The 24873-nt window shown below is 41.3% G+C and overlaps 1 protein-coding gene across 1 annotated transcript in view; it reads right to left on the bottom strand.

Annotated features, from left to right (window-relative positions):
• The window catches only part of LOC115362607 (membrane-associated guanylate kinase, WW and PDZ domain-containing protein 1-like), a 48283-nt gene extending 27635 nt beyond the window's left edge, over nt 1–20648 (bottom strand). The window contains exons 1-8 of the mRNA XM_030056585.1: nt 20550–20648; nt 11295–11414; nt 9992–10180; nt 5385–5652; nt 4163–4245; nt 3415–3453; nt 818–875; nt 314–408 (exon numbers count right to left, since the gene is read on the bottom strand). Coding sequence (XP_029912445.1) covers nt 314–408; nt 818–875; nt 3415–3453; nt 4163–4245; nt 5385–5652; nt 9992–10180; nt 11295–11414; nt 20550–20631 — 934 coding nt within the window. The 5' untranslated portion in view covers nt 20632–20648. The remainder of the gene's footprint in view (nt 1–313; nt 409–817; nt 876–3414; nt 3454–4162; nt 4246–5384; nt 5653–9991; nt 10181–11294; nt 11415–20549) is intronic.
• Between the last annotated feature and the right edge of the window lie 4225 nt (nt 20649–24873).

The following is a 24873-nucleotide window of genomic DNA, read 5'->3' as shown; positions in this document are numbered from 1 at the left end:
AAATGATATTTAGCATTTATGATTTTTAATCAAATAACAAATAACCTAAACACAGATTAAGACAGCGAGGCTTGGGCCAGATCTATTCCAATGAAGTTTAGTCAGTGCATGAGTCAGAAGTTGGATTAAGGAAATGAGATTTTGAGTCATTTGGAGATTGGACTGAAACAAAAAAAATGAAAGCAATCTGGCCCAAACCAAGGAGAACACAAAACTGGACACAACCAAGAAGGACATGACACTCACACACATGAAGAAAGAAAGAAATGGTGCCGTGCCAGGGCAGGAAACGAACCTCGAATGTACCGCTCACCTTCTGGAGGCTGCGGCTGCTGCGGCTGTTCCAGGTGTTTCCTACGCCTAGCCTCCACCACCGGGTTCTCATACTGCGTCTTCCTGTTTATATGACTGACAGAGATTGGAAGGAGGGATAAACAGAGGGAGAGAGAACAGAAAGAGGATGGAAAAACAAAATTGAGCAGGTAAAGATGGATGAGAAAAGGTGTAGAGGTGAAGTGGAGGATTGATTGTCAGTGATAAATAGTGGTGCTCTGTGTTTGACAGTCTCTGTGGCGCACAGACTCCCAGTAACAAGCAGTGCAAGTCCACACTTCAGGCACAGCGGACACAAAATGGATTCCAGTCACTGCTGAAACAGCTTTGTTCAACTTAATTTAAATGGGACTGACAGCTACACCAAAGCTCAGCAAATGTGGCCATATCAATGTGAAGGTTCAGCCTTTACAGTGGCAGTACCTTAAGGTTGGAAAAGGTTTGTTAGAAATTGTGTAATTTGGAGTGACTCAGCGTAACTCACTCTACATAATATACTCCATACACGGGGTCATCTATCCTCTCCCATCCCGGAGGCAGCTCTGAAACAAAGAAAGAGGCGACATAAGATCTTACTATAAGAGCGTTGCTCAATACATTTACTAGGGTTGAATGATATGGTAAAACAATCACATTAAGATTCATATTCTGGATAGTTTTTGCATAATAATTTTCATTTTCACTGAAAACGCTGTTGAACCAAACAAATGTGTTTTCTTGCATCTGGAAAATACCATTTGAAGGCCAAGGCCTCTCTGCAGCATCATAACACTTCATTTACAACAGTGTTTTGTCACACGTTTTATGTTTTACAAGAAATTGCACCTCCTGCAACTTGGATACTGTGCTTTGCAATATTGCGATTTTGAACAAATTTCAATTAAATGTTCAGCCCTAACATTTACCTTTAGCTTTAGTAGAGCCGAAAAAGAAAAGGTTGGTATGTGACCCTGAAAGAGGTCATCAGTCTTCTGAATATGTAAAACAATAGGTAAAATCATAAGCACTACACCTATCTGGTACAGTTGAAACAGGGTGTAAAACTGCTGTACAGAGGCACTTTAATCTCAGGAAAAAGCAACAGAGGCTATAAATTATTATTATTTATCGGTGAATTTTGTTTTTGTTCAACGGATATACATACAGCAATTCGACTTGTTACATTTATTGGGCCATTATCCGGCATCATTCATCTGGCCCTGCCATCTTTATGATCGTGATGAAAGCTACATTCTCAGATGCTGTTATAGATTCCCCCATAAATGTCAAATTGCAGGAGGGTCCAGTCATCTGGCTAAAATTATTACCCAATGCCAATTAAATGCAGATCAGCAAGTACGGAGTAAAGTTAATCATTCGCTACAGCAACACGATTTGTTTTTGTTTCTTTATTGTGTTCAGGGCTTGTAGATTCCTTGGTATCTTCTTTCATCCAAGCATTGCTCCAAGCACAAATGTTTTATGAAAATCTTGCTGATCCAACCTCATGCAGATGACAGATCAGACACAGGGAGCTGTCAAGTGAACGTGCAACACAAAATTACAACATGGATCCCCCCTCCTGCCGCACAAGATCACTTTTATTACTCTGCTCTTTATTAAGACTAAAATATTTTACAGTAACAAACCAAGGGGCAGGGCAAATAGGTTCTTGTTAAAATGTGGGTACATAAGCAGGCACTGAGAGCAGTCTTCGGGCTTTAAACTCAAAGAGCTATCGTCAGTGTTTGCACAAATCTCCACTACAGTACTGCAAATCTAGCCGCAGCTTACAGCCACATGTTCACGGCAGATGACGGACTGTCACTATATGCCCAGTTCAACATTACCTCACTGTGTAACACAAACACACACACACGCATGCACCCCGCACACCCTCCACACATACACATACACACACACACACACACACACACACACACACACACATCTAGCTGTGCTCCAAGGGAACAGGCTGACAGATAAGGCCTATTAAGCTGACACGTTCCCATTAAGATGTTGGCATCTCAGTTTTCCTCCCCACTGTATTTGATTTCAGGCAAAGACATTAGCTCATTGTGTTACTGTGGGCTTCTACCAAGTCCAGTAAACACTTTTGTAGTGGGCTGGATTTCACAATCAATAATCACAGACTGTCTCCGTCTGATCAGCCAGGAATAATAGGCGCTTATAGCCAGACATTCAAGGCCTTGTATGAGTCTGAGATTTGATTTCGCTTCAGGGTTGTTTGTGCCACCTGCAAATGGGCTGAGAGTCAGCGGCAGAACCATTTTCCAGTCTGTGAAGCAACGCTAAGTACATACATCACAACCTGCATCACCAGCCAAACACATTCCCAATGTGTTCCTGTGCAAAGGAGACAAATAACCCCTGTCATTCACTCTGTGAACACTGAGCAGTAGCATACCATGTAAATGACTTCAACTGCGAATTGAATGGTCTGAAAATCCCAACTGCACATGTTCGGGATATGGCCGTTGTAATGGATGTTGGAAACAAATGCAGCGCTCGGGCCAACAACATGTAATTTTTAAGAAGCAATGCTGACATGACCAATAGGTTTAAAATCACCACAGCACCTATCAATGTCTTATCAGTGACTAATATTATGAGACTTCATTACATGACTGAAATGCTACCAAGGTATATAGGAAGAGTGGGGCCAGACTGCTATATAAAGCCAGCTGCCAGAAACATAGCAGTCATATTTGCTGTTAAATTTTGTGTAAAGCTGTGCCATCTTTAGTCCTGTTTTGTTAGGGTGTGAATCTCTCAAATCTCTCTAATGAAGTCATTTAATCAGGAGAAAATCATTCACACTTCTATTTCCTTTTGTCTAGACAACTGCTACTCTCTTCAATCCTGCCTAAATCAGAGGCTTTTCTGCTAGACAGCAGACACAACATAGCAGCGAGAGTTTTAACCCGTGCTAACAGAGGGCATAATTCAAGCTGTAGCAGCTCTTACCTTTAAGATTTGAGACTTTTACACTTTAAGATCACTTTTTAAACTTTGGCATCTGAACTTTATGAACCCCAACTTTATGTACAAATACAAACATTTAAAAAACAAAAAACCTACCTAGATCACTCTCAAGATCCTCTGTATGTATCCCTTCTTCTCCAAGGTGAAGAAAGCAGGATGAAACAAAGAGAACAAAATGAGGAGCAGAAAATGGATGGATAGCAGGAGAGAAGTGAGTGGGTGTGGGGGAGTGAAGGAATCAAAGCCAAATAAAGAATGAGGTCCAAAGAAATAAAGAACAAGAAAACAGAAACCCCTTAGTCTAAAAACATACACAAGGACATCCATAATATAAAGAAACTTGAGCAACCCATGTGAGATGTGCCATTTTCCATTTCGCCACTTGATGGTGCAATTTTGTTATTTGTAATATGAACTGGTCTTAAATCTTCATCCACCATCTGAATGTGCATGTGAATGTGTTGCATTTCATTTTTTATTTACTTGGGACATTTTTTCATTATTTAATTTGATCACATGTTCTGACATTACACAACACAACACCACCTATTAACAACAGAGAGAGCATAGCAAAATTAGAAGGCTACTCTGAGCTCCTTTTGGTGAAACACAGATAAGATCAGATTCTGTGATTAAAATCAAATTCATACATTCAGCCAATACATTCAGAGCATGTTATTAAGACATAAATGGCTACATAATGTGATCAAATGGATTGTAGGTACACAAAAAGAACTAGGTACATGAGAGCTCAAGTGCACCATCTACTGACGTGCAAATCACTAGACACACAAATGTGGATCTACAGCACACCTCTGTTTAGTAGGTCATAAGAGCAGCTTACCATCATCGTCACACTCTTCCAGAGGTTTGGATATTTTGTCTCCACATCGAGGATCCAACCACGATGTGGTCTTTGTGTTGTGGCTGCAAGAAAATAAACAAGACAACAATTCAAGACAGGCCATTAAACCAACATATAAAAGCACAGCGGGGGCTTATGAATGCATAAATAAGAATTTGAAAATAAACCATGTCAGCAAGTTTGTCTACAGAGGACAGAAGGCATCCGCTACAATGAGAATAGCTTAAGAACAGCAGAGCATTGTAGACAGCGTACAAACAATAACAACTGCGCCGAATTTTTCCCTAACTGCTAGGCGAGCGCGCAGTTCAGTAATCGCATACATAAACATACAAATTCTGATAATATACAGCCACATCCTGGTGGTGTGCCTGTGCTGTGCTATGGTGAGGACAGAGAGCTGGTGGTAGTCAGGTGATCCGGCTGTGATCTCCTCAGGGCATGCAGGGATTAACAGGCTGCCTGGAGAGCAGCAGCACCCAGAGGGCTGGGCAAGGTGGCTTGGAAGAGGAGCAGAGGCAGCCTGAAGCAGCGGCGGGACGTGAAGCTGCTGGGCTTAGGGACACACCTGAGGGACAATGCCCTGATTACTGTGCAGATAAAATACACAGAAGACCAATTCACAGGACCTCAGCTATGAGCTTTTCGCAGCAATGCTTAGGGAACTGCCCACCCACTGAGCTGAAAATGCAACATGAGTTTAATGTTTTCTGTAGAGGTGTTAAATCACCGCTGAAAGACAATAAATATTGCCCTCACACCTAACAGTATGGCAAGTACAATAAGTGCCCCTCTTTTGTTTCCTTGCTTTTCTGTCTCTCTCTCTCTCTTTCTTCTCCATTTGTATTTCCTGACTTCTCCTTCAAGGCTGTTTTCTCGTTATTGTGTGGTGACCTGTTTGCTTTCTTTTTTTGTTTACTGACTCTATCTTTTGTCTATTTTAGTTTTTAAAACCCTCCCGTGGGCAGGTGTTGTTACATTTGCATTTTGCTACAAACACTGAACACAGTACATCTGGTACTTAAACGTGGTTTTATGTCGCAGTTCCAAAGTTAGTGTGATGTCCACATTAAAAATAAATAAATAAATGAATAACAAAAACTGAAAAGAAAGTGAAAGTATTCAGGCCGTCATGGCACTGTAGCATGGCATTGCAGCAGAACAATCTCAGCATGTTGGAAGTAAATTTTCAGGCGCCTACTCTATGAAGTAGAGTTCTCCGTTTTCTGTGTAGGCCATCTCCCAGTTTTCCGGCAGGGGGCCCAGCGGGTCCTCCGGAGAGGCCTGGGGCTCCGCGAGGGTCTGCTGACCGCTGTCTGCTGTGGAGGTGGCCGCATTGTTCAGACCATAGGATGGAGCATTGTCACGGGCGGGGTATGGCCGGTGGATGCCGCCGCGGCTCTCGTCCTGGTCACTAGGGTTACCTGTGCACAGCAAGGGAGAGGGGAAGAGACTACGCACTAAGGATCCTGGGTAACGTAACAAGCACAACACAGAACAAGAAAAGAACAAATATGGTTTATGTTTCATGCATGCAAGAAAAGAGCAAATGCAGACATGCAGTGGCTGATCGCTAGTAGCTGATTTCTAATTTGTTTTCTGAGAATTCTCTTGTTGACTTTATCTACATGATACATTATAAAAAACGAGTCCCCCTACAGTGTTAAAAAAACAGATATATGTTTGTTTGTTTGTTTTTTTATTTATAATCCCTCGTGACAGACAACCTTACCCTGACCCAGCTGACACTTACATCAAGATTTATGCTTGCTGATTTTAAGAGCAGGTCTGGTCTGGGTGTTATTCATCTGAATATAGGTAGGATGCTCCCTATACACATAGGGTGCATGCTAAAAGTGATTTGTTATGTATCTGGGCTAAATCAGCTCATGATACTGTCATATCTGAAACCTGGCCGACAAAATCTATTGTGGATAAACACATCTGTATTGGCAGGTATAATGTATATCAAACTGATCGCCAAGGAAGGGGGTGGGGTAGTTATTTTTGTAAAAAGCAAATTTCTTGTGAATGTTGCGCTGTCTAAATCTGTCAGCAAACAATTGGAATTCCTGGCCCTAAATATTGACATATCTGAAAGGAGTCATATTACTGTAGGTGGGTGCTACAGACCGCCTTCAGCTGGTGATGATGCACTTCCAACACTGTCATATAGTTATGATCACAGCTGCAGTGCAGTGAAATCATTCTGACACGTAACCTAAATTAGAACTGGCTAAAGCCTATGATGGTTTTAAAGATTTCTGTAGTTTCTGGAAATGTTACCAAATTTACAGGGTGCCCCACACACCCTAACCCCAAATACCCAGAGAAATCATCTTTAGTTGATTTGTTTTTAACTAGTGTTCACAGAAGTACTCTGAGACTGATGTTTTTGCAAATGATGTTAGTGATCACTGTTTTAACTGCTGCAATTTGAAATGCCAAAATTCCCAAGTCCAAGGCTCGTTCTGTTATAAAATGAGATACAAGCACTTTTCTGAGCAGGTTTTTTTTTTTTTTTTTTTTTTTTTTTTTTTTTTTTTACATGATTTATTTTACCCTGATTGGGAAGAACATCAAGAACATCACTTACCAATTATAGGCCTATTTCCAACTTAACTGTCTTATCAAAGGTCCTTGAAGGATTGGTAAGTGATCAAATAAGGGAGTTCCTCAGTGCTAATAATAATATCCTTTCATTGTACCAGTCTGTCTTCAGGAAACAGCACATTACCATCATGACGTCTTTAAAGGTTGTTAGTAATTTAACTGAGTCACTGCATCACAAAACAAACAAACAAACATACAAAAACTGTGCCAGTCTTTCAAAAGCATAGAGTTGACCACTTTATCCTGAGGAAACAACTGCTCAGTATTGGGTTTGTCTGAGCAGGCTGTGGACTGGTTTGAAAATTACCTTTCTGGAAGGACACAATATGTTAAATTTGATGACACGTCCTCCAGGGTACTACATGTTGCCTCTGGAATCCCCAAAGTCTCATTTTTTGGTCCACTTTGTTTTACTATTTATGTTAACAACCAGGGTCAAAATCTTCCTGATGCACATTTTCATTTTTATGCTGATGATACTGTTATTTACTGCTGTGGTGCCATCCTTGCTCTGTCACTTGAGTATTTACAGCCTTCTCTTGGTATTGTAGAGTCTGTGAAAGCTGTGTTGAATGCTATAAAAACTAATTTGAAGTTGTTTTCTAATGCCAGGATGAAATCGGCTTCTCTTGCTATCATTGCGGGGAAGTCAGCTTGAATTGTGGGTAGTTCAATTGATGATCATTTGACTTTTAAACCTCACACTGAAAAATTAGTAAAGAAAGTTATGTTTGAGCTAGGTTTTTATTTTAGAAACAAGTGCTACTTCTCCTATGCTGGGCTTTGGTCTATTGCTTACATTGGCTGGATACCGTATACCACAGCGCTTTGAGATTAGTCACAGGCCGCAAAGATCTCACTCACCATTGCATCCTATATGCCAAAGCTCGGTGGCCTTCACTGACTTTTCACAAACTCACTCACTGGTACAGATTTACTTGTAAGTCTATCCTTGGTCTGCTGTCCTCTTACCTTTGTGGGTATATCTCACTCAAAACTAGTAATTCTTGTTTATGGTCTAAAGACATCCTTTTACTGTCCGTCCCCAAGGCACTGAACTTGGCAAACAGCACTTAATGTTCTCTGTCCCTGCAACCTGGAGCCACTTTCTAGCTGTTTTCACCCATGAACTCTGGGAATCAGGTCCAGACATAAGACAGAGTTTCCCTTTCAAATATGCAGCACACAACAAGAGATGTCCATGTCAGAGGCATTAACACCTACAGGAAATACTTTAGATGAGGGGTGGTGCCTGGGATTTTGGGGACAGAGTACTGTATAAGAATGAAGTTATTGAGTATTTTTGTAGTATCTCTTTCTGGTGTTGCACTTTTTAAACAGTCCCTGTGCACTCACAGCCAGCTCTACATAGATACAAACCAATGTTAACTGTCCAGCTTGGAGGATGGCTCATTTTGGCGAAACTAAGGTTGTGGCTTTTTGTGTACCCTATTATGGTAGGAAAGAGGCATTGCTTGTGTTTTAACAACATTTCACTTACGAGTTATTGATACAGGAGGTTAGAATCTGTGAATACTTTTCCAACTATACCAAAATGCCTCAGGGTAGAGCAGCCTGGAGGCAGAGCACACAGAAAGTTGCTTGCTGTGCCTGCTCCAGACCTGTACCTGCCCTATTCATACATGGGCTCGGCTGCATGTTTTGTACTCTCAGTACTAGGGAGCTGGAAGGATACAGTGCAGAACAACTGATGCGGACATTTGTGTTCACACATACAGCTCCTCTGGCCAACTTGCAGTGTCCAGTGCATGTGTGAAAAGGGATCTGCAGACAGATTTGCAGCTAGATGAGCTAATCCTGATTAGCGCATTTAAAAATGTAGTGAAGAGTTTAGAGGCAAACTCTATTGGAAATTGTAGCTGCTTCCTTAGCTAGATCTGTTTCCCTGTGTCTGTCTTGTTAGACATATGATCCTGTGAATTGTTACTGTATATGTTAATATTTCTTTGTATACTGTTTTTTGCTGCTGTGTTGGCCAGGCTACCTTTAAAAAAGACATTGTAATTGCAACGTGACTCACCTGGTTAAATAAAGGTCTTGAAAAAAATTTAGCATGCAAACTACACCTAACTCTCAGTCCCTCCACTATTGTCCTTAGTTTGGCTCCCGCCCAGTTTGGGTGTATTGAATGGGGCCCAGGGATATGCTAATTCCTTTAGCAACAGTCTTTCTCAAACTCCCTCTCTCCTGACCCCCACCCTCTTCTACCACTCCACCCACCCACAAGCCTCTTTCTCCTAAAACCGACTATTAACCCAACCCCCATCCCCATCCCCCACTAGTCTTTGAGCTCAGGCCCGCTGTCCTCCACCACTTCCGTGGGCCTTTCAGCCTTGATCAAATGCTAATTCAACACTCTGGCAGCCTGGCAGGGGGACACAGAGAGGGCATAGATTCACACCGTCAAGAAAGAGAAAACACCATCTAGCAACTGTCTCTCACACACACACACAAACAAGACAGAGCTTAAAGATGGGAGGAAGAAATGGGGTTAGAGAAAAAACCCTACTAAAATCTCATATTGTCACGTATTTGCTGTTTTAAATTCTTGAATGGATTTACATGCAGTTGAGCAACTGTGATAACAGGTGTCAACAAATATATGCCATAAAAAGCAGGCTGACACAACATCAAGCATTTTATCACCTATTTAATGAGTAAGAAATATTACTCAATTAACAGATATATGTGCATTTTAATTAGAAAAACTCTAGGATGTGAGGAGTGAAGCATGGAGAGACAATGATGAATCTTGTGAATTAAGCCGGTGAATTAAGCCTTCTTCCCCCACTGCACCCCTCCTCGCAGGCAGATGGCAGTGTTTGGAGGCTCACAAAAAGGAATCAGCATCACAAAGACATGATGTAACCGCCAGACACCCAGCAACACAGAACAGAGGAGAGGAGAGGATCATAAACACACGCACACACACACTCTCCATACACATGTACTGTATCTCCTGGGTACACACACACATGCACACAGGCACATGCATACACACACACACACACACACACACACACACACACACACACACACGCCCTTGAGCAATCAATCATTTGGTGGTAACAAAACATGTGTACTGTATACATGCATACACACAGGCAAACAAGGCCAGAGACACACACTTTAAGAAACAGAGACACTGTCTTATAGGTGCAGCAGCTCCCTCACCTGTAAAACTGTTGTTCATTTCCGTGGCCTGGTCGTCATCGTCGTCGTCAGCAGGCACTACTCGGGCGTTTTGCATGTCATTGTAGGACTTGGTGCGCTTGGGGTTGGACTGCTGGGAGCCAGCATCACTGAGAATCACTGTCCCAATGACGGGCTGCCTTGGCGGCTTGGGGGTCCCATAATAGTTACCTAGGCAACAAGAGGGACATTAGCATGCTTGAGAGAGAGAGAGAAGGAGAAGGAGAAAGCGAGACTGAGAAAGGAAGATGGGAATAAAAACAAACAGAGCGGGGGGACAGAAAGATAGCAGGGGTAGAGGATCTATAAAATCCCTTGATCTTACAGAAAAAAAGAATAAAGCTGGAGCACAATGTGACCAAAACTGGTGGAAATAAGCAGCTGGTGGTAAAGCAAAACTGTCTCAGTCCATAGAGCTGTACTGCCTGGCCACAGGGAGCATGCCGGGCAGGAACAATGGACCATCTCACAACACCAAACCTTTCAATACTTCATGTTTTACCAGCTTCTTCTGACAGTCGCTCTGCTAAGATCTGCCAGAGTTTGCAAAACAAATAAAATCTGCTAGATACAAAACGTTATGCACATGTCTTCTTCAGAAACGCAAAGTTACATGATCAAAGATATTTCTATAAAATCATAAAACACTCATATTAAGCTTTGGTTATCTATCAGTGACTCAGTCCTCCTGTTGTCTGAGATGGCCACAGACTCCTGTGGACAGGTATTTGACATTGTCTGCGGGAAAGGGAGAAACGTGCCAACACACAGCAGAACTGGTGCCAAGCAGATTAACGTTGTAACATTCTCTCCCTGCTCCATGCGCAGGCACACACACACACACACACACACACACACACACACACACACACACACACACACACACACTCACACACTTCTCTTAGTATGAGTCTTAGCGGTGCGTTAACACACAGCCTTGCAAAGAAGCACACAGTGCACAACTGTGGCGAACACACATCCGCCCACGCACGCACGCGTACTTGTACACACACAGGTTTGTGTCAGTATGAGACTTAGCGCTGCACAACACTGTTCTAATCAGAGTGAGAGGGGCAGATGTGGAGTGACCTGCTGTCTCCTGCATGCATCTCTCCCCATCATACACCGTCTAATCGGAATCAACTGAGTGCATAGTCTTACAGCCTGTCTGCATGTGGATAAAATAAGTGCTTGATCATCGGTGCTGCGCTGAACACATTTAGAGAACTAGGATGACGGTGTTATTATGAGATGCACTGAGTGTCTTTATCATCATCATCCTCACCTTCATAAGTTCCTATTTCCAGCAGTGTGCCACTCTCCTCAAGTTCTAGGAAATCTTCCACAGATAGGAAGTTGTAGTCCACCCCTGGGACTTCTCCGTCTCGAGGGGGGCGAGTTGTACCTAGGGAAAGTAGCAGAGAGAGGAAAAAATATCAGAAAATCAGGTTTAGATGGCAGCTGATCACCTGGTACAATTACAGGCATACAAGAGTAGTTAGTTGGTAGTCAAATCTGATCTAATCTGATCTTTGGGTTCCTACTGGCCTAGCAGCCAAGGGGAAAAGCAGCAACATCCACATAAAAATGCTCCATGTTTAGTATGCTCCTCTAACAGTTACACTCATATTACAAGAGCCTATCTTGAGTGTTCAAACGCAGCCAAAATCCCGCCATTCAATCAGCTTTCGAGATGGTGACTAGTCAAAGGGAATGATTTCCAAAACAGAAAATGAGTGTGATCTGAAGCCGAGGGAGTATGACTGTCATTCGACGTTGTGATTGGAAGTGCGGTGAATGACGAGTGGCTGTGCGCACCATATCAGGAAATTAAAAAGAGCCTCACATCTCTATCTGGCTCAGATGGGGAACTGCCGCCTTCAAAATCCGAGGATAAAATAAAGGTCATCTTTATCAATTTGTGAGTCCCAATGCTATTGTAAATGCATTCCATTTCTCCTTGGGAAATCTGGAGTTGTAAATTTTACTGGCACAATACTGTGATCACTGCATCACCGGGACTGACAGAATAAGCGTGTTATTGTTTAGTATAGCCATGCTGTTAGTGTTACTGTTCTCATTGTTAAACGACTACACTTAATGCATGCTTTGGTGCTAGGTTAGGTTTAACTGCATCACAATGAAGGCCTTTTCAGTTCAAGACAATCAAAAGCTAGAATAATGCCTTCATGCTGGGGACATAGAGACAATATGAAACAATAAAATAGAGACAATTTGAAAGAATTCGTAAAGAAATGCAGATTAGAGGTCTGATGCAATGGATGCTCACAGCCCTCAATCATCTACGTGGCATCATCTTCTGTTAAAAGGCGAGGGAATGTCAAAATGTTAATTGCTAGGGTTAACTATCCAGAGTCTGATGCCCCCCATTGGAGTTAATGATTAGTGGGCTGTGGTGTTTTACTTTGTACTAGGATCATTAAAGCAGGAGAGAAATGACACCACACAATGGAGGCAGAGGCCATTGTGTCTCTGTCTTTACAGAGGGATGAGATGACCAGGGGCCACAAACCAGCCAGATGGTTGACGGAAGTTGTAACCCATCTGTGATCAGGACACAAATGCACACAAGCCATGTATGCATACGCTCATGCATGAACACAATGCACACACACCCTACCCAAGGGGCTTAGGCTTTACTGTAACACACGCAGCAGTGTAAATCAATGTAGCATGGGCACTTATCCAGTTTCCACATTGCTGTAAATGCTCCTTACTCGGTCTCAGTGATGATAACACACCATACCACTGGGATGCATTTTTATCATGGGAGGATGCCTTTAGAATAAAGCAAAGATTGTAATAAGTGGTTGCAAAGCATGTTATTGCTATGTGCAAGCAGAAATTATAATGTATCTCTGTTTCACCGCGTTAATGGCAGCTAAAGGTGAGAGAGGGTAGGGTCGATGCAAGACATTTGATAGTTTATCTAACCTCTCCAATAAGCAGACACACACTTGATCCGTCAGGAGACATTCAGCTCATAAACACTTACTAATACACAAATCTTTACCGTGCACTGCTTGGAGTTACACCTGTACTGCACAGCACAGGAAGCAGCAATACCCTTTATCATGTCCCTCCCTCCTCGTTGTTGGAAACGACAGTGAAGATAAATTGATAAGGAGAGGCGATTTAGGTGAGAAGATATAGTACCGGGACTGTGAGCGAAAACAAATCCCTCGCTTCAAAAACTATGTATGATAAATCATCTAATTGGCCATATGCAGCAGCACCATGCAGCAAAGTGCTGCTTTGTATTCATCTCAGCAGATCAAGGTGCAGATGAAAGTGAAGTTGTCTGGGAGTTTGAGTCATAGGACTGGGTGGTCCCACGGTGGGAGACGGTTCTGAGGCTCGCTGTGCTCTAATGACGCCGTCGACTGAGCAGGGAATGGAGCTGTTATTCCAGGCTATTCCCCACAGTAGACAGCTCTGATAGGATGACTAATTCTGGTGTGCTCATATTATGCTGAAGACTGAACACTACCTCATTTACACAAATCCTTGAGCTGCTGTGAAGTCTGACGTCACTACACAGTGGTCATGCAAAAAAAACAACAAAAACAGCAACACCGAACACCAAATCAATCAGCCTTAAACCTTTCCACCTGTCAAGCCAACTGAGAATATTTCTCCACAAAATGTTACCAGCACCTCTTCTCTCTGAAAATATCAACTGGACAGTAAAATCATTGAGAAAAACCTGCGCATTGTCCTCAAAACGAACAAAAAGGAGAATCGAGCACAGACAGTGATAAGAAAAACACTCCACACAAATACGAATTTACTTTTAAGAAACTACAGAAGCCACATGTAACTTTGAGTCCAACTTTTTTGTTTTCCACATGTAAAGTTATAACTTATATATTATTAGTATTTTATTCTTACATACTAGGAGCAGTAGCCGTGGTAGTAGGAAATGCAATCTTGGTACTAGTGGAAACAGTTTTAATATAACACAGAATAAGGAATAAAAAGTGTTAGTGTTAATATGTACCACCAATACAAGTCATTGTCAGCATATTTCATTTCTGAATGTTTCTGTTTCATGGTCACCATGATATCATTATTATTATTATTATTATTATTAAAGAGTCTATGTCCTACTTTTGAAAAGCTATTGTTATACATACTGTATCATCATGCTGGGTGACATGAACGAAACCAAATATCACAATAACTTTGACTAAATATCTCAAAATCGATATTGTGGCAATATTCAACAGATGAATGTTGATGCTTTCATAAATATTTAAACACAAGAATTCATTCATCATCATTAGTATGATAATAATCATTACTAAAGTGGATTTGATGACCAAGCAGGTAGAGGCAAATAACAACTGCTGGAAAAATAACAAGTTCAAAAGATGTCTTCCCTTTACTCCACATCGTATTACAATATCCAGAATCTCAAGACAATATTTAGTTTGATATCACAATATCAATATAAATTCAATACATCACCCAGCCCCCATGTAATATATTATGTTATCAGCGCCATAAACCAAAGCATAGACACTTCAGTTGGCCTCAGCTGGACTCCTAGCAGAGAGTCTCGCTGCTCTCAGAGTATCACAATAACTCCAGTGAGCTCAGGCTCGTCTCCTTACTGTCACTGTGGATCCTCTCTATTTTCTCTGGCCAGAGGAACAATGGCCGGGCCATATTCAGCACTGACCCTGCCTCTGATGAACTAACTTCCACTGACAGTTATCAATGGGCTCATTCTTTATTTGAGCGTGAGAAGCCATTGAGTGCTAGTATGAATGGAAAACTGTAACACAAGCACTGGAAACTTGTACAGTCTTGAAATGCTACTGACCCAGCAGAGAATAATCTTTGTAAGGAAAAAAGTCAGGCACATATCCATCTAGCAAACATCTGAGATAATATCAAAATGCAAGGGTGCTTGTTTTTTCTTATGCAGAAATCACATGCTGAACTTTGTTCTACTGTTACAGTAAAAGAGAAGGGGGCTTTCCCTTAATTTTTAGTTCACAGCTTTTACAAAGTCTAGATACAACTTGTTTTGTGGTCTGTAGTCCAGGAATGTTTTCACACTTTGTTGATGCATCCATGTCACACATGCATGTAAAAAAAAACAAAAAAACAACAAAAAAAAAAACATTAAATGGCTTTTAATGCATATGCTATAGATTAAATTAATCTCAGTTTCTTAGCAGCTCTTAACACAGGCTGACTTTTAAGCCCTACTGTTAGATCTTTCGGCTGATTGCATGTGTGGTACCACATGCGGCAGTCTTGTATGAAATCTCTAAATGCAAATTCATGCTACAAATGAATTTTAATGAGGCTGCTTTGAACCACAGTGGGGTTAAGACCTCTGTGTTCTACTTTCAAGCAGTTTGTTTTGCTGCTGGAGAATCAAACATGGCAGGCCCAGGCCTATTTCTAGATGCATCACAATTGCGCTCAATTGTGCAATGTGCAAACCCACGATAACACTTTGTATTTTGCACTTATTATTGATTGGTATGATCATTCAGTAAAGCAAATATGACAGATGCTTAAATTTCTGGTGATTTAATTTATGGGATATTAACTGAAGGCCAGCACAACTGTTTGCAAGAAGTCATTAACTGCCTAGTCACCAAAACCATATTTTTTCTCAACCTATTGGATGTTTTCAGCATCAAGTTGCGCTTAACATCCACAGTATAAATTCATAATAATGTCCACAGTTCAGATGGCATGTGCCAGACTTCCTAGGAAAAGTGGGACTTTCTGGCAGGAGTGAGACTTCACCACACGCTCACCCAGCTCTAATGATGTGAATTCAGGACTTGCAAGTGCAGCCTTAGTGCTGTGTTACAACACAAGCATTTCCCTGGCAGTGAAAAATGGTAACCAGCTTTTTCAAGAGTCTGTGTCATTATTATCATTTAATTAGGACTGCAAAGTGTTTATGTGATGTTACAATGTATTTATTCTGTATTTCACTGATCTTCTGTGTGTTTTAATGCTAGGATTTTCATGCTGGAGTGAGGGAAAGACAACCGGGGCACATATCACAATCTTACTGAGAAACAGCAATCTTAAACCACCAATTACTACAGTGTATTATGCATAAATAATACATTATGAGAGGTGGGAAAACGAACAGCTTAGCATTATAATAAAAAAGCAGCTTTAGAGGTACTCTTGCTGAAACTTTTGCAGACAGCTTTTCACAGAGAGGTGAACAACTGGTTCCACAGTAACTCTGACATACAGATCTTGACTATTTGTTTACCCTGCTATAGTTACAGTTCTGCTGTAGTTCTACCCAGGAATACTAGATTGCACAGACACTTCCATGGTTGCAATGGTGCATTTTTTTTTTTTTTTTTTTTTACTATTTTTTAGGTAGAAGCTTGCAAATTATTGTGCTGTGTTAAAAAAAAGAAAAATAAATAAATATTTTCTCAATGTGCCGGGCTCCAGTGAGTTAATGTCAGCAGATTAATGTTTAAAGTCTCGATTCACCCTGTTGGGGCTTATTCTGCAATACTGACTGCCCCTCTTTACATTATCCCTGGTTTATATATCAGGCTACATATAAATCATAAGCAACTATAAAATCTGAGTGATCAGCAACTGTAAAATCTGAGTTTTTATATATATACACTACCAGTCAAAAGTTTGGACACATCTTCTCATTCAATGTTTTTTGTTTATTTTTACTACTTTCTACATTGTACATACATACTGAAGACATCAAATATATGAAGCAAGATATTAATGTTGCAAAGAAAAAATTGTTAAATAACTCTAAATATGTTTATATTTTAGATTCCTCAAAGTAGCCACCCTTTCCTTTGTTGACAGCGTTGCAAACCCTTGGCCTTCTCTCAATGAGCTTCATGATGTAGTCACCTGAAATGGTTTTCACTTCACAGGTGTGCCTTATCAGGGTTCATTCGTGGAATTTCTTGCCTTCTTAATGGGGTTGGGACCATCAGTTGTGTTGTGCAGAAGTCAGGTTGGTACACAGCTGACAGCCCTATTTGACAACTGTTAGAATTCATATTATGGCAAGAACCAATCAGCTAACTAAAGAAAAACGAGTGGCCATCATTACTTTAAGAAATGAAGGTCAGTCAGCGCGGAAAATTGCAAAAACATTGAATGTGTCCCCAAGTGCAGTCGCAAAAACCATCAAGCGCTACAACGAAACTGGCTCATATGTGGACTGCCCGAGGAAAGGAAGACCAAGAGTCACCTCTGCTGCTGAGGACAAGTTCATCCGAGTCACCTGCCTCAGAAATCGCACGTTAACAGCAGCTCAGATCAGAGACCAGATAAATGCCACACAGACTTCTAGCAGCAGACCCATCTCTAGAACAACTGTTAAGAGGAGACTGTGCCAATCAGGCCTTTATGGTCAAATAACTGCTAAGAAACCACTACTAAGGAAAAGCAACAAGCAGAAGAGATTTGTTTGGGCCAAGAAACACAAGGAATGGACATTAGACCAGTGGAAATCTGTGCTTTGGTCTGATGAGTCCAAATTTGAGATCTTTGGTTCCAACCACCATGTCTTTGTGAGACGCAGAAAAGGTGAATGGATGGATTCCACATGCCTGGTTCCCACTGTGAAGCATGGAGGAGGAGGTGTGATGGTGTGGGGGTGTTTTGCTGGTGACACTGTTGGGGATTTATTCAAAATTGAAGGCACACTGAACCAGCATGGCTACCACAGCATCCTGCAGCGACATGCCATCCCATCCGGTTTGCATTTAGTTGGACCATAATTTTTTTTTCAACAGGACAATGACCCCAAACACACCTCCAGGCTGTGTAAGGGCTATTTGACCAAGAAGGAGAGTGATGGAGTGCTGCAGCAGATGACCTGGCCTCCACAGTCACCGGACCTGAACCCAATCGAGATGGTTTGGGGTGAGCTGGACCGCAGAGTGAAGGCAAAGGGGCCAACAAGTGCTAAACACCTCTGGGAACTCCATTTCAGGTGACTCGCTCATGAAGCTCATCCAGAGAATGCCAAGAGTGTGCAAAGCAGTAATCAAAGCAAAGGGTGGCTATTTAGAAGAATCTAAAATATAAAACATGTATTGAGTTATTTCACAATTTTTTGTTTAGTACTTAATTCCATATGTGTTCATTCATAGTTTTGATTCCTTCAGTGAGAATCTACAATGTAAATAGTCATGAAAATAAAGAAAAAACATTAAATGAGAAGTTGTATCCAAACTTTTGACTGGTAGTGTGTGTGTGTGTGTGTGTGTGTGTGTATATATATATATATATATATATATATATATATATAGCTTTTTTATGTATGCATACATATTAAAAAACTGTCTGCAAGTTAAAGGCTGCTACAAAAAAAAATAAATAAAAAAATAAAAAAAATAAAAAATAGGCCAAATGCAGCTGCATGCTGTACAACTAAGATGTATGACTTCAGTCAGACATTTATTCCTGTTGCTATGGAAAACCAAACAAGATGTTTATGACACTAGTTGTAATGCAAGTAGAAATGACATACGACAGAGTCAGTATTAGTTACTTGTTACTGAATAATAATAATAATAATAATAATAATAAAGATAAACAAGCATGGTGCAGATGTCTTGATACCTTCACTTCACCAAGCCACAAAATCCATGGATGGTAGGTATGACTAGAATTTTTTCCATATTTATTTCAGCTTCATCAGAATCAAACCCAGGAAAAAATCAAATGCAAAATAGAGGAAGCCTCAAAAGCAAACATAGTCAATTTTAGTCAATTTTACACATGCATTCATTTTAATATTAGACTGGAAGAGGGACAAGTTAGGAATCCCTTATTTGAAAAGAAAAATGTTGCCATCATTAGAAGGACAACAGATTTAGAGTCTTTATAGTTTATATAACCCATGTGCTGTCAGCAGAGCCTCACCACTGAACACCATCATATAAATTTAATGTAGCAACTTTACACGAGAGGGCATTCATTACAAAAGTACATGATTCAATAAAATTAATAACTTCATGAGGAATATAATGGCAAACACTTACAACATCTGAACTTCCAAAAGAGCTCTGTTCCACATGTACTACGATATGAACAAAAATCAAGAAAGACAGCAAGCAGAGCTGCCGTGTTGCCACAAGAACTTCAGGTAACTCTTTGCATCCACCTGATTCCAGGGAATGACCCTGTGGAAAACTATCGTAAGGATACATAATGACCATATAGACAGATGATGAAAATCTCCCTAATGCAGAATGTACAGCACTCGATCCACACACCATTCAAATGGTGGCTGAGACACATCGTTCAATAGTTAGATCAAAAGTTTGCCTTTATTGGTACAAACAGTTTCAACACTATGGAGTCTTCCTCAGAGACAAGGTATTGTTGTACCATTATAGACTATGTTACAAAGTAGTGCACTTACAATACTTTTCCACAAATTAACACACAAGTTAATGAGCTGCAGTAAAACACCTCTTAAATTGCTGGCACAGCGACCAATAAAGCACAGCTGGCCTTATTTTAGCTGAAATATATAACCAGTAAGATGTGACACAAGTTATCCGTTACATAATTTAGATTATTAACCGTGTGATTTTGTAAATTTGGCATGTCTTTTTGTGGGGAATAACAGCATAAAGTGTTACACATGTAAGCATGCTGCATCACTGCCTGACTTGCCAGTGGTTCAAAATTAATGTTTACAAAACAGCTTTGGTAGAACCTGGTTCCTTTGTCCCTTTAAATGAAGTGGCAAAAGCATTGTGCTGTTATCAAGTAACAATGCAGCTTGGCTGTCACAGGCTGATGTCATTGCTGTAGGGTGCATTACCTGTGGTATTAGCGTGAGTATTCAACAGACACAGCTGTGTTGCTCTGTGACAAAGTATATCCATTAATGTGACTTTCAAAAGGCACGAGTAAAATGGCTAGCCTTTTAACACACAGCTCCCTGTAGTTTCAGCTCCCATTATTGCCCTTCACTCACTCATTCACTCGCTCATTGTTTAAGGAATGAATAGAATTTTTATTATTGTCCCTCCAGCATAGTTTATAGGCCTATCTACTGTCCCTTTCTCACACGATCTCTTCCATACTCTACTATACATGCCCACCACACTGCTGACGTCTCTCTGCTACTGGGGAAGGTTGGGAAATGGAGCACTCATCGTCCAATCAGCGTCAATCCCTTTTCCAACAACAACATCAATCAGCAGCTCCAGTCCATTCCAACAGAAAGAGGAGGAAAAGAGGAAAGGAGGTGCGGGGCGGTTGTTATGGGTGGGTGGGTGGGTGGGGGGTCTGTCAAATGGTGGAATGGAAGAGGGAGAAAGACGGCGAGGAAAAGAGAGGCTGTGGACAGGGGAGAGACATGACAGCACGGATCACAGACAACAGGAAAAACAATCACCTAATGGGCATATGAAATCCCTCTCACAACAAACATCTCACACTTTCTCCCTCATTCTCACCTCTCGCTGTCTGACAAACAATCATCGCACCACCAACTAGCCAAACACAAACACAGCACCTCTGGCTTGTTCTGCAGCACTCCCTGTTCCACTCCCTGCGCTGGTTCTCTTCACATCTTCACTTTCATCTTGTCTGGGCATCTTGTTATTGAGTGAGTAGCATCTCTCTCTCTCTTTCTCACAAGGCTAAAGGTGTATGTGTGTGTGTGTGTGTGTGTGTGTGTGTGTGTGTGTGTGTGTGTGTGTGTGTGTGTGGGAGAGAGAGAATAGAGAGAGAGAGAGAGAGAGAGAGAGAGAGAGAGAGAGAGAGAGATGGGAGGGGGGTAGTTATTGATCTTAGCACTGCTAAAAGGATAAGGGAGCTCAGGCAAGCCTGTCCTTGCCTCTGTCACGTCATCAACATTGTCTCTGTACCCTGTCATTTGACTGCTGCAGCCCTTAAAGCTCTCCCTGTTTACATTACAGAACATATAAAATACATGTAGGTTTGCTGAAAGCCATACCAGAAATAAAATGAGTGCCAGCTTAACGATAATCTTGCATGTCCACTTACCCTCAGTCCCCACTGTGCTCGACAGCTTTTGCGACAGCTCTGTTAATAGCATGAAAATTTACTGTAAACACATACAGACCCACATGTGTGTGATGGAGGGAGAGTGAGGGAGAGGGAGAGAGAGAGAGAGAGAGAGAGAGAGAGTGTGTGTGTGTGTGTGTGTAAATATACACATACACTGTATTCAGAGTGTGGACTATAAATAGCTAGTTGTGGAAGCCAGTTTCTGTCCTCACTGGCAGTTCATAAAAAGCTCCAGAGCAGGGGACATGTGTCCCTGAAGTGGCCTGTTTGAGTGCATGCTATGACCCACATCCTGCCTCCCAATACTGGGCCACTCCTGAACCTCCTACAGAGCACACACCATAAACTGCACGAGCAATGGCGCTGCTGTAAGCCGTTTAATTACAACTTGCAGACCTTGGAGAGCTGCATCTTACGATCACTGTGCTCCAGGCACTCTAATCACGGCGAACACTGTAAGGGTCATCTTAATATGCAGCTGTAATCTTTCTTCTGTAATCTATGAAAATCCATTCTATCATACACACCTCTGTTGCAGTCTGTGATGTAAATATTGTTATTTATACACAAATAAATGCCTTTGTTGTGGAGGATCCCCAATGGCTTGGTAGATGTATGAGACAGTAGATTAATATCAGTGGAAGAGACCAACAGGAAATGTAGCAGCAGCAGTAGCAGCATCTCTCAGTGAGGTGGCACAGAAAGCAGCAACCCTGCTGCGACTCTGGACTGATGGAGCTGAGATGGCCCTTATCACTGAGCCTTGGAAGGAAACAAACAGCAGCCATAATGAAGACGCTGGCCTTACTATTGCATGGCCACTTCAAACACCCAGGACGGCAAAAAAAAGTCCTAGCCTGCTCAGCCATCATGTGTTCAAACACAAAGGGAAAGTTTGAGTTATTTACCCACTCTTCTTTTGAGTAGTGAAATATTTTCATTCTTTCTGGAATAACGAGTACTTTCTGAAGGTCTCAAAAGATTAAACTGGTCCTATGAAACACTGTGGAGGTTTCATACTGCAAATATTCTCGCTGTGGTAAACATTGCATTCCCATTTTATTATGAAATGACACAGAAACTTGTATTAGGTGAGGTTTTTGGCTGCATCGGAGCTCATTATCACCTCAGCTCCACCTGACCCACCTCACGTTCATCTAGTTGAAGCTTCTCACCACAACATACTGTACAGCTAAGGCACATACGCATAAAGAGCATCATGGAGCTCCTTCCTCTCAGTATACCTGGACTGGGACAGAATCCAGGAGAGCTTGCATTTTCTAGTTGTTTTTAAACGCTGCTGCGATGCTGTAAACATGAGAGGTAGAATATTAGCGGCAAAACATTTAGAGGCCATTTTGTCTGGCTTCAGAGAAAAGCAGATTCTAAGGCCATCTGGCTAATGAATCTTTTACAATGCACAAGGCTCAACTTTCACTGTTTTGACAGGCATAAATTCACATTTTTCTACATATTGCTCTCTGCATCATTGAGGATTTCATCATCACAAATACTGAGCTAAAGCAGGTCTGCTGAAATTGTAGGGTCTCTGCAAAATGGACAGAAAAATCACCGATGATCATAAGTGCACTGTGTATGCAAACGCATATACAGTTTAAAAATAGCTGAGAGAACTCTGCATTCATATTTCAAGCATCGCTAATTTTGCAACGTGCTCCAGCGACAAAGAGAATGCAGTTCTATTGAATTGGAAATGACACTGAGCAAAGTCTGATCACAAGCTGACGCAAGCTGCCCGAGCTTATTTGAGAGAAGCTACTATCTGTGGAGGCCAACTAAATATTTCATTTGTGTGGCCCAGTGAATGTTTGTATTGTCTAAAATGTGGCCCAGGCCCCCATGTGAGAGCCACATGTAGCCTATATGAGGAGCAGCAGATTAACAGGATTCAAAAAAATGTGATCAAGCACAGAGATTCTTGTGACAGTGGAAAGATCGATGCACATCTGACTTTACATTTCATTATTCCTCACGTTAGATGACCACTGTAGGATCTCCGGGTATGCTCAGGTTACTGTGAGGACTAGTTTGTCAGGTGAAGTTAGGAAAAACCAACAGGGAAAACTTGTTTAGCTGTTCTCAACAGAATAAAATGTAACTCAAATTTCCAAAACATTTGCTGGCCTGTACAACGGTTACAGAGATATATTTTCAATATAACTAGTTACTAGAGCTGAATGAAATTATGAAATTGTGATGTGATGTTAGAGTTCTTGGTTTTAAAAACTGCATTACAGTAAAGGGATGCAATTTCTGCACTTATAAACTGTTGTAACTTCTGTAACTATTATTCGCTTCTTCCTGCTTGGTCAGCAGATTCACACTGGTGATGAGCCTTGTGTGTAAATATCTTCTGGAAGCACCAGTGGTCATCCTTGTAATGCAGTCAGAAAATTGACACTGAGGTTTAAATACACAAAATATGGTGATATTTGATTTTGTCCATATCGCCCTGCATACACAGCATAAGCTGCTGTTGACCGCATACCTGAAAAAGACACTCAGCATCGAGCTTGCTGCTCCTGTGGTTTTATATGGTGAAATCGGACTCAATAGGAAATGTGTGGAAAAAAAGAAACAAAAATGCTTTAAAACACTGTATGCAATTTGGAGCATCTCTCAAAAAAATCACCTAAAAGATTTCACCTCATTTCTCATTTATCTGATGATTCAGGTTAGGAAAGAGCGATACCAAATCAAAATGCACTGAGGTTAAGGATGTCGAGTTAAGGATGATATTTTTACCTACATCTTTTCACAGACTCAGCCTTCTCTCCAGTGCCCTGCTTCAACCTGTAATCAGGGTGGCTTCACTGTTACCTGGAGTAGGACGGAATGATATGGTAAAAAAAAAAAAAAAAAAAGTGATTATAGTGTGATTAATTTTACAGATATTTTAATATGATTTTATTTACCACAATTTTTCCACACATTTTCCTTAATTTTTTTCACCAATTTTCGATTTCAATAGTATTTTGAGTAGTTGTTCAGCCCTAGCCAGAAGTCAGGATAACCAGAATACCTGTCCTGTCCTGTCCATCCACTCACACATGACCTCCTGCAGTGTCCGCCTGCCCTCAATATTTTCTCCTCAGCCAATCATCAGACACGGTTTGGGTCAGCTGTGAGTTCAGGGCACAAACTGTATTTGATTAAGCCCGCAATAAAATAAATTACACATCAGCTCTGTGTTTTGAAAATGGCAACACCTTAGATCTGTGAGTGAGACACTATCCAACCACCAATACCACAGTCTCACATACCCGCATCCACACACACCCAACCACACACACACACACACACACACACACAACCAGGTGAAAACACACTCTTCAATTTGTGTGTTAACAATAGGCGGCGGGCTGAGAGCACTCTGCTGACATCTGATAGCCTCAATCGCCTTCCTGCTGTTGATGGTCTGGGGAGCTTCCACTCATTGTCTAATACAGACATACACACTCGTGGACACACACACGCACACACACACACACTCACTCTAGTTCAGCCAAACATCTGCTGTTTTTAACCCCTGCTGATTGGAGGTGTGTGTGTAGCAGTGGGGGAAACTGAGGAACTGACAAACTATACAGGGATCAGATCTTTGCTAAAGACACAGATTCCTGTGCCTCTGCAGAAGAAAAGCTTAAAAACGCTTGGGCAGGAAATGAATAATGAAAATAGGAGATGGCTCATAACTTAAATTAAGGTCAAACTAAAATTGCACATCAATTTATGTTACATTCTTCAACCCGCAGACTTAAAAATAATAATTTGACTGGGACTGG

Source organism: Myripristis murdjan, chromosome 7, assembly GCF_902150065.1.
Source record: "Myripristis murdjan chromosome 7, fMyrMur1.1, whole genome shotgun sequence".
Classification (NCBI taxonomy): domain Eukaryota; kingdom Metazoa; phylum Chordata; class Actinopteri; order Holocentriformes; family Holocentridae; genus Myripristis; species Myripristis murdjan.
The sequence above is the reverse complement of the archived record's forward strand: the minus strand, read 5'-3'. Positions and strand labels throughout refer to the sequence as shown.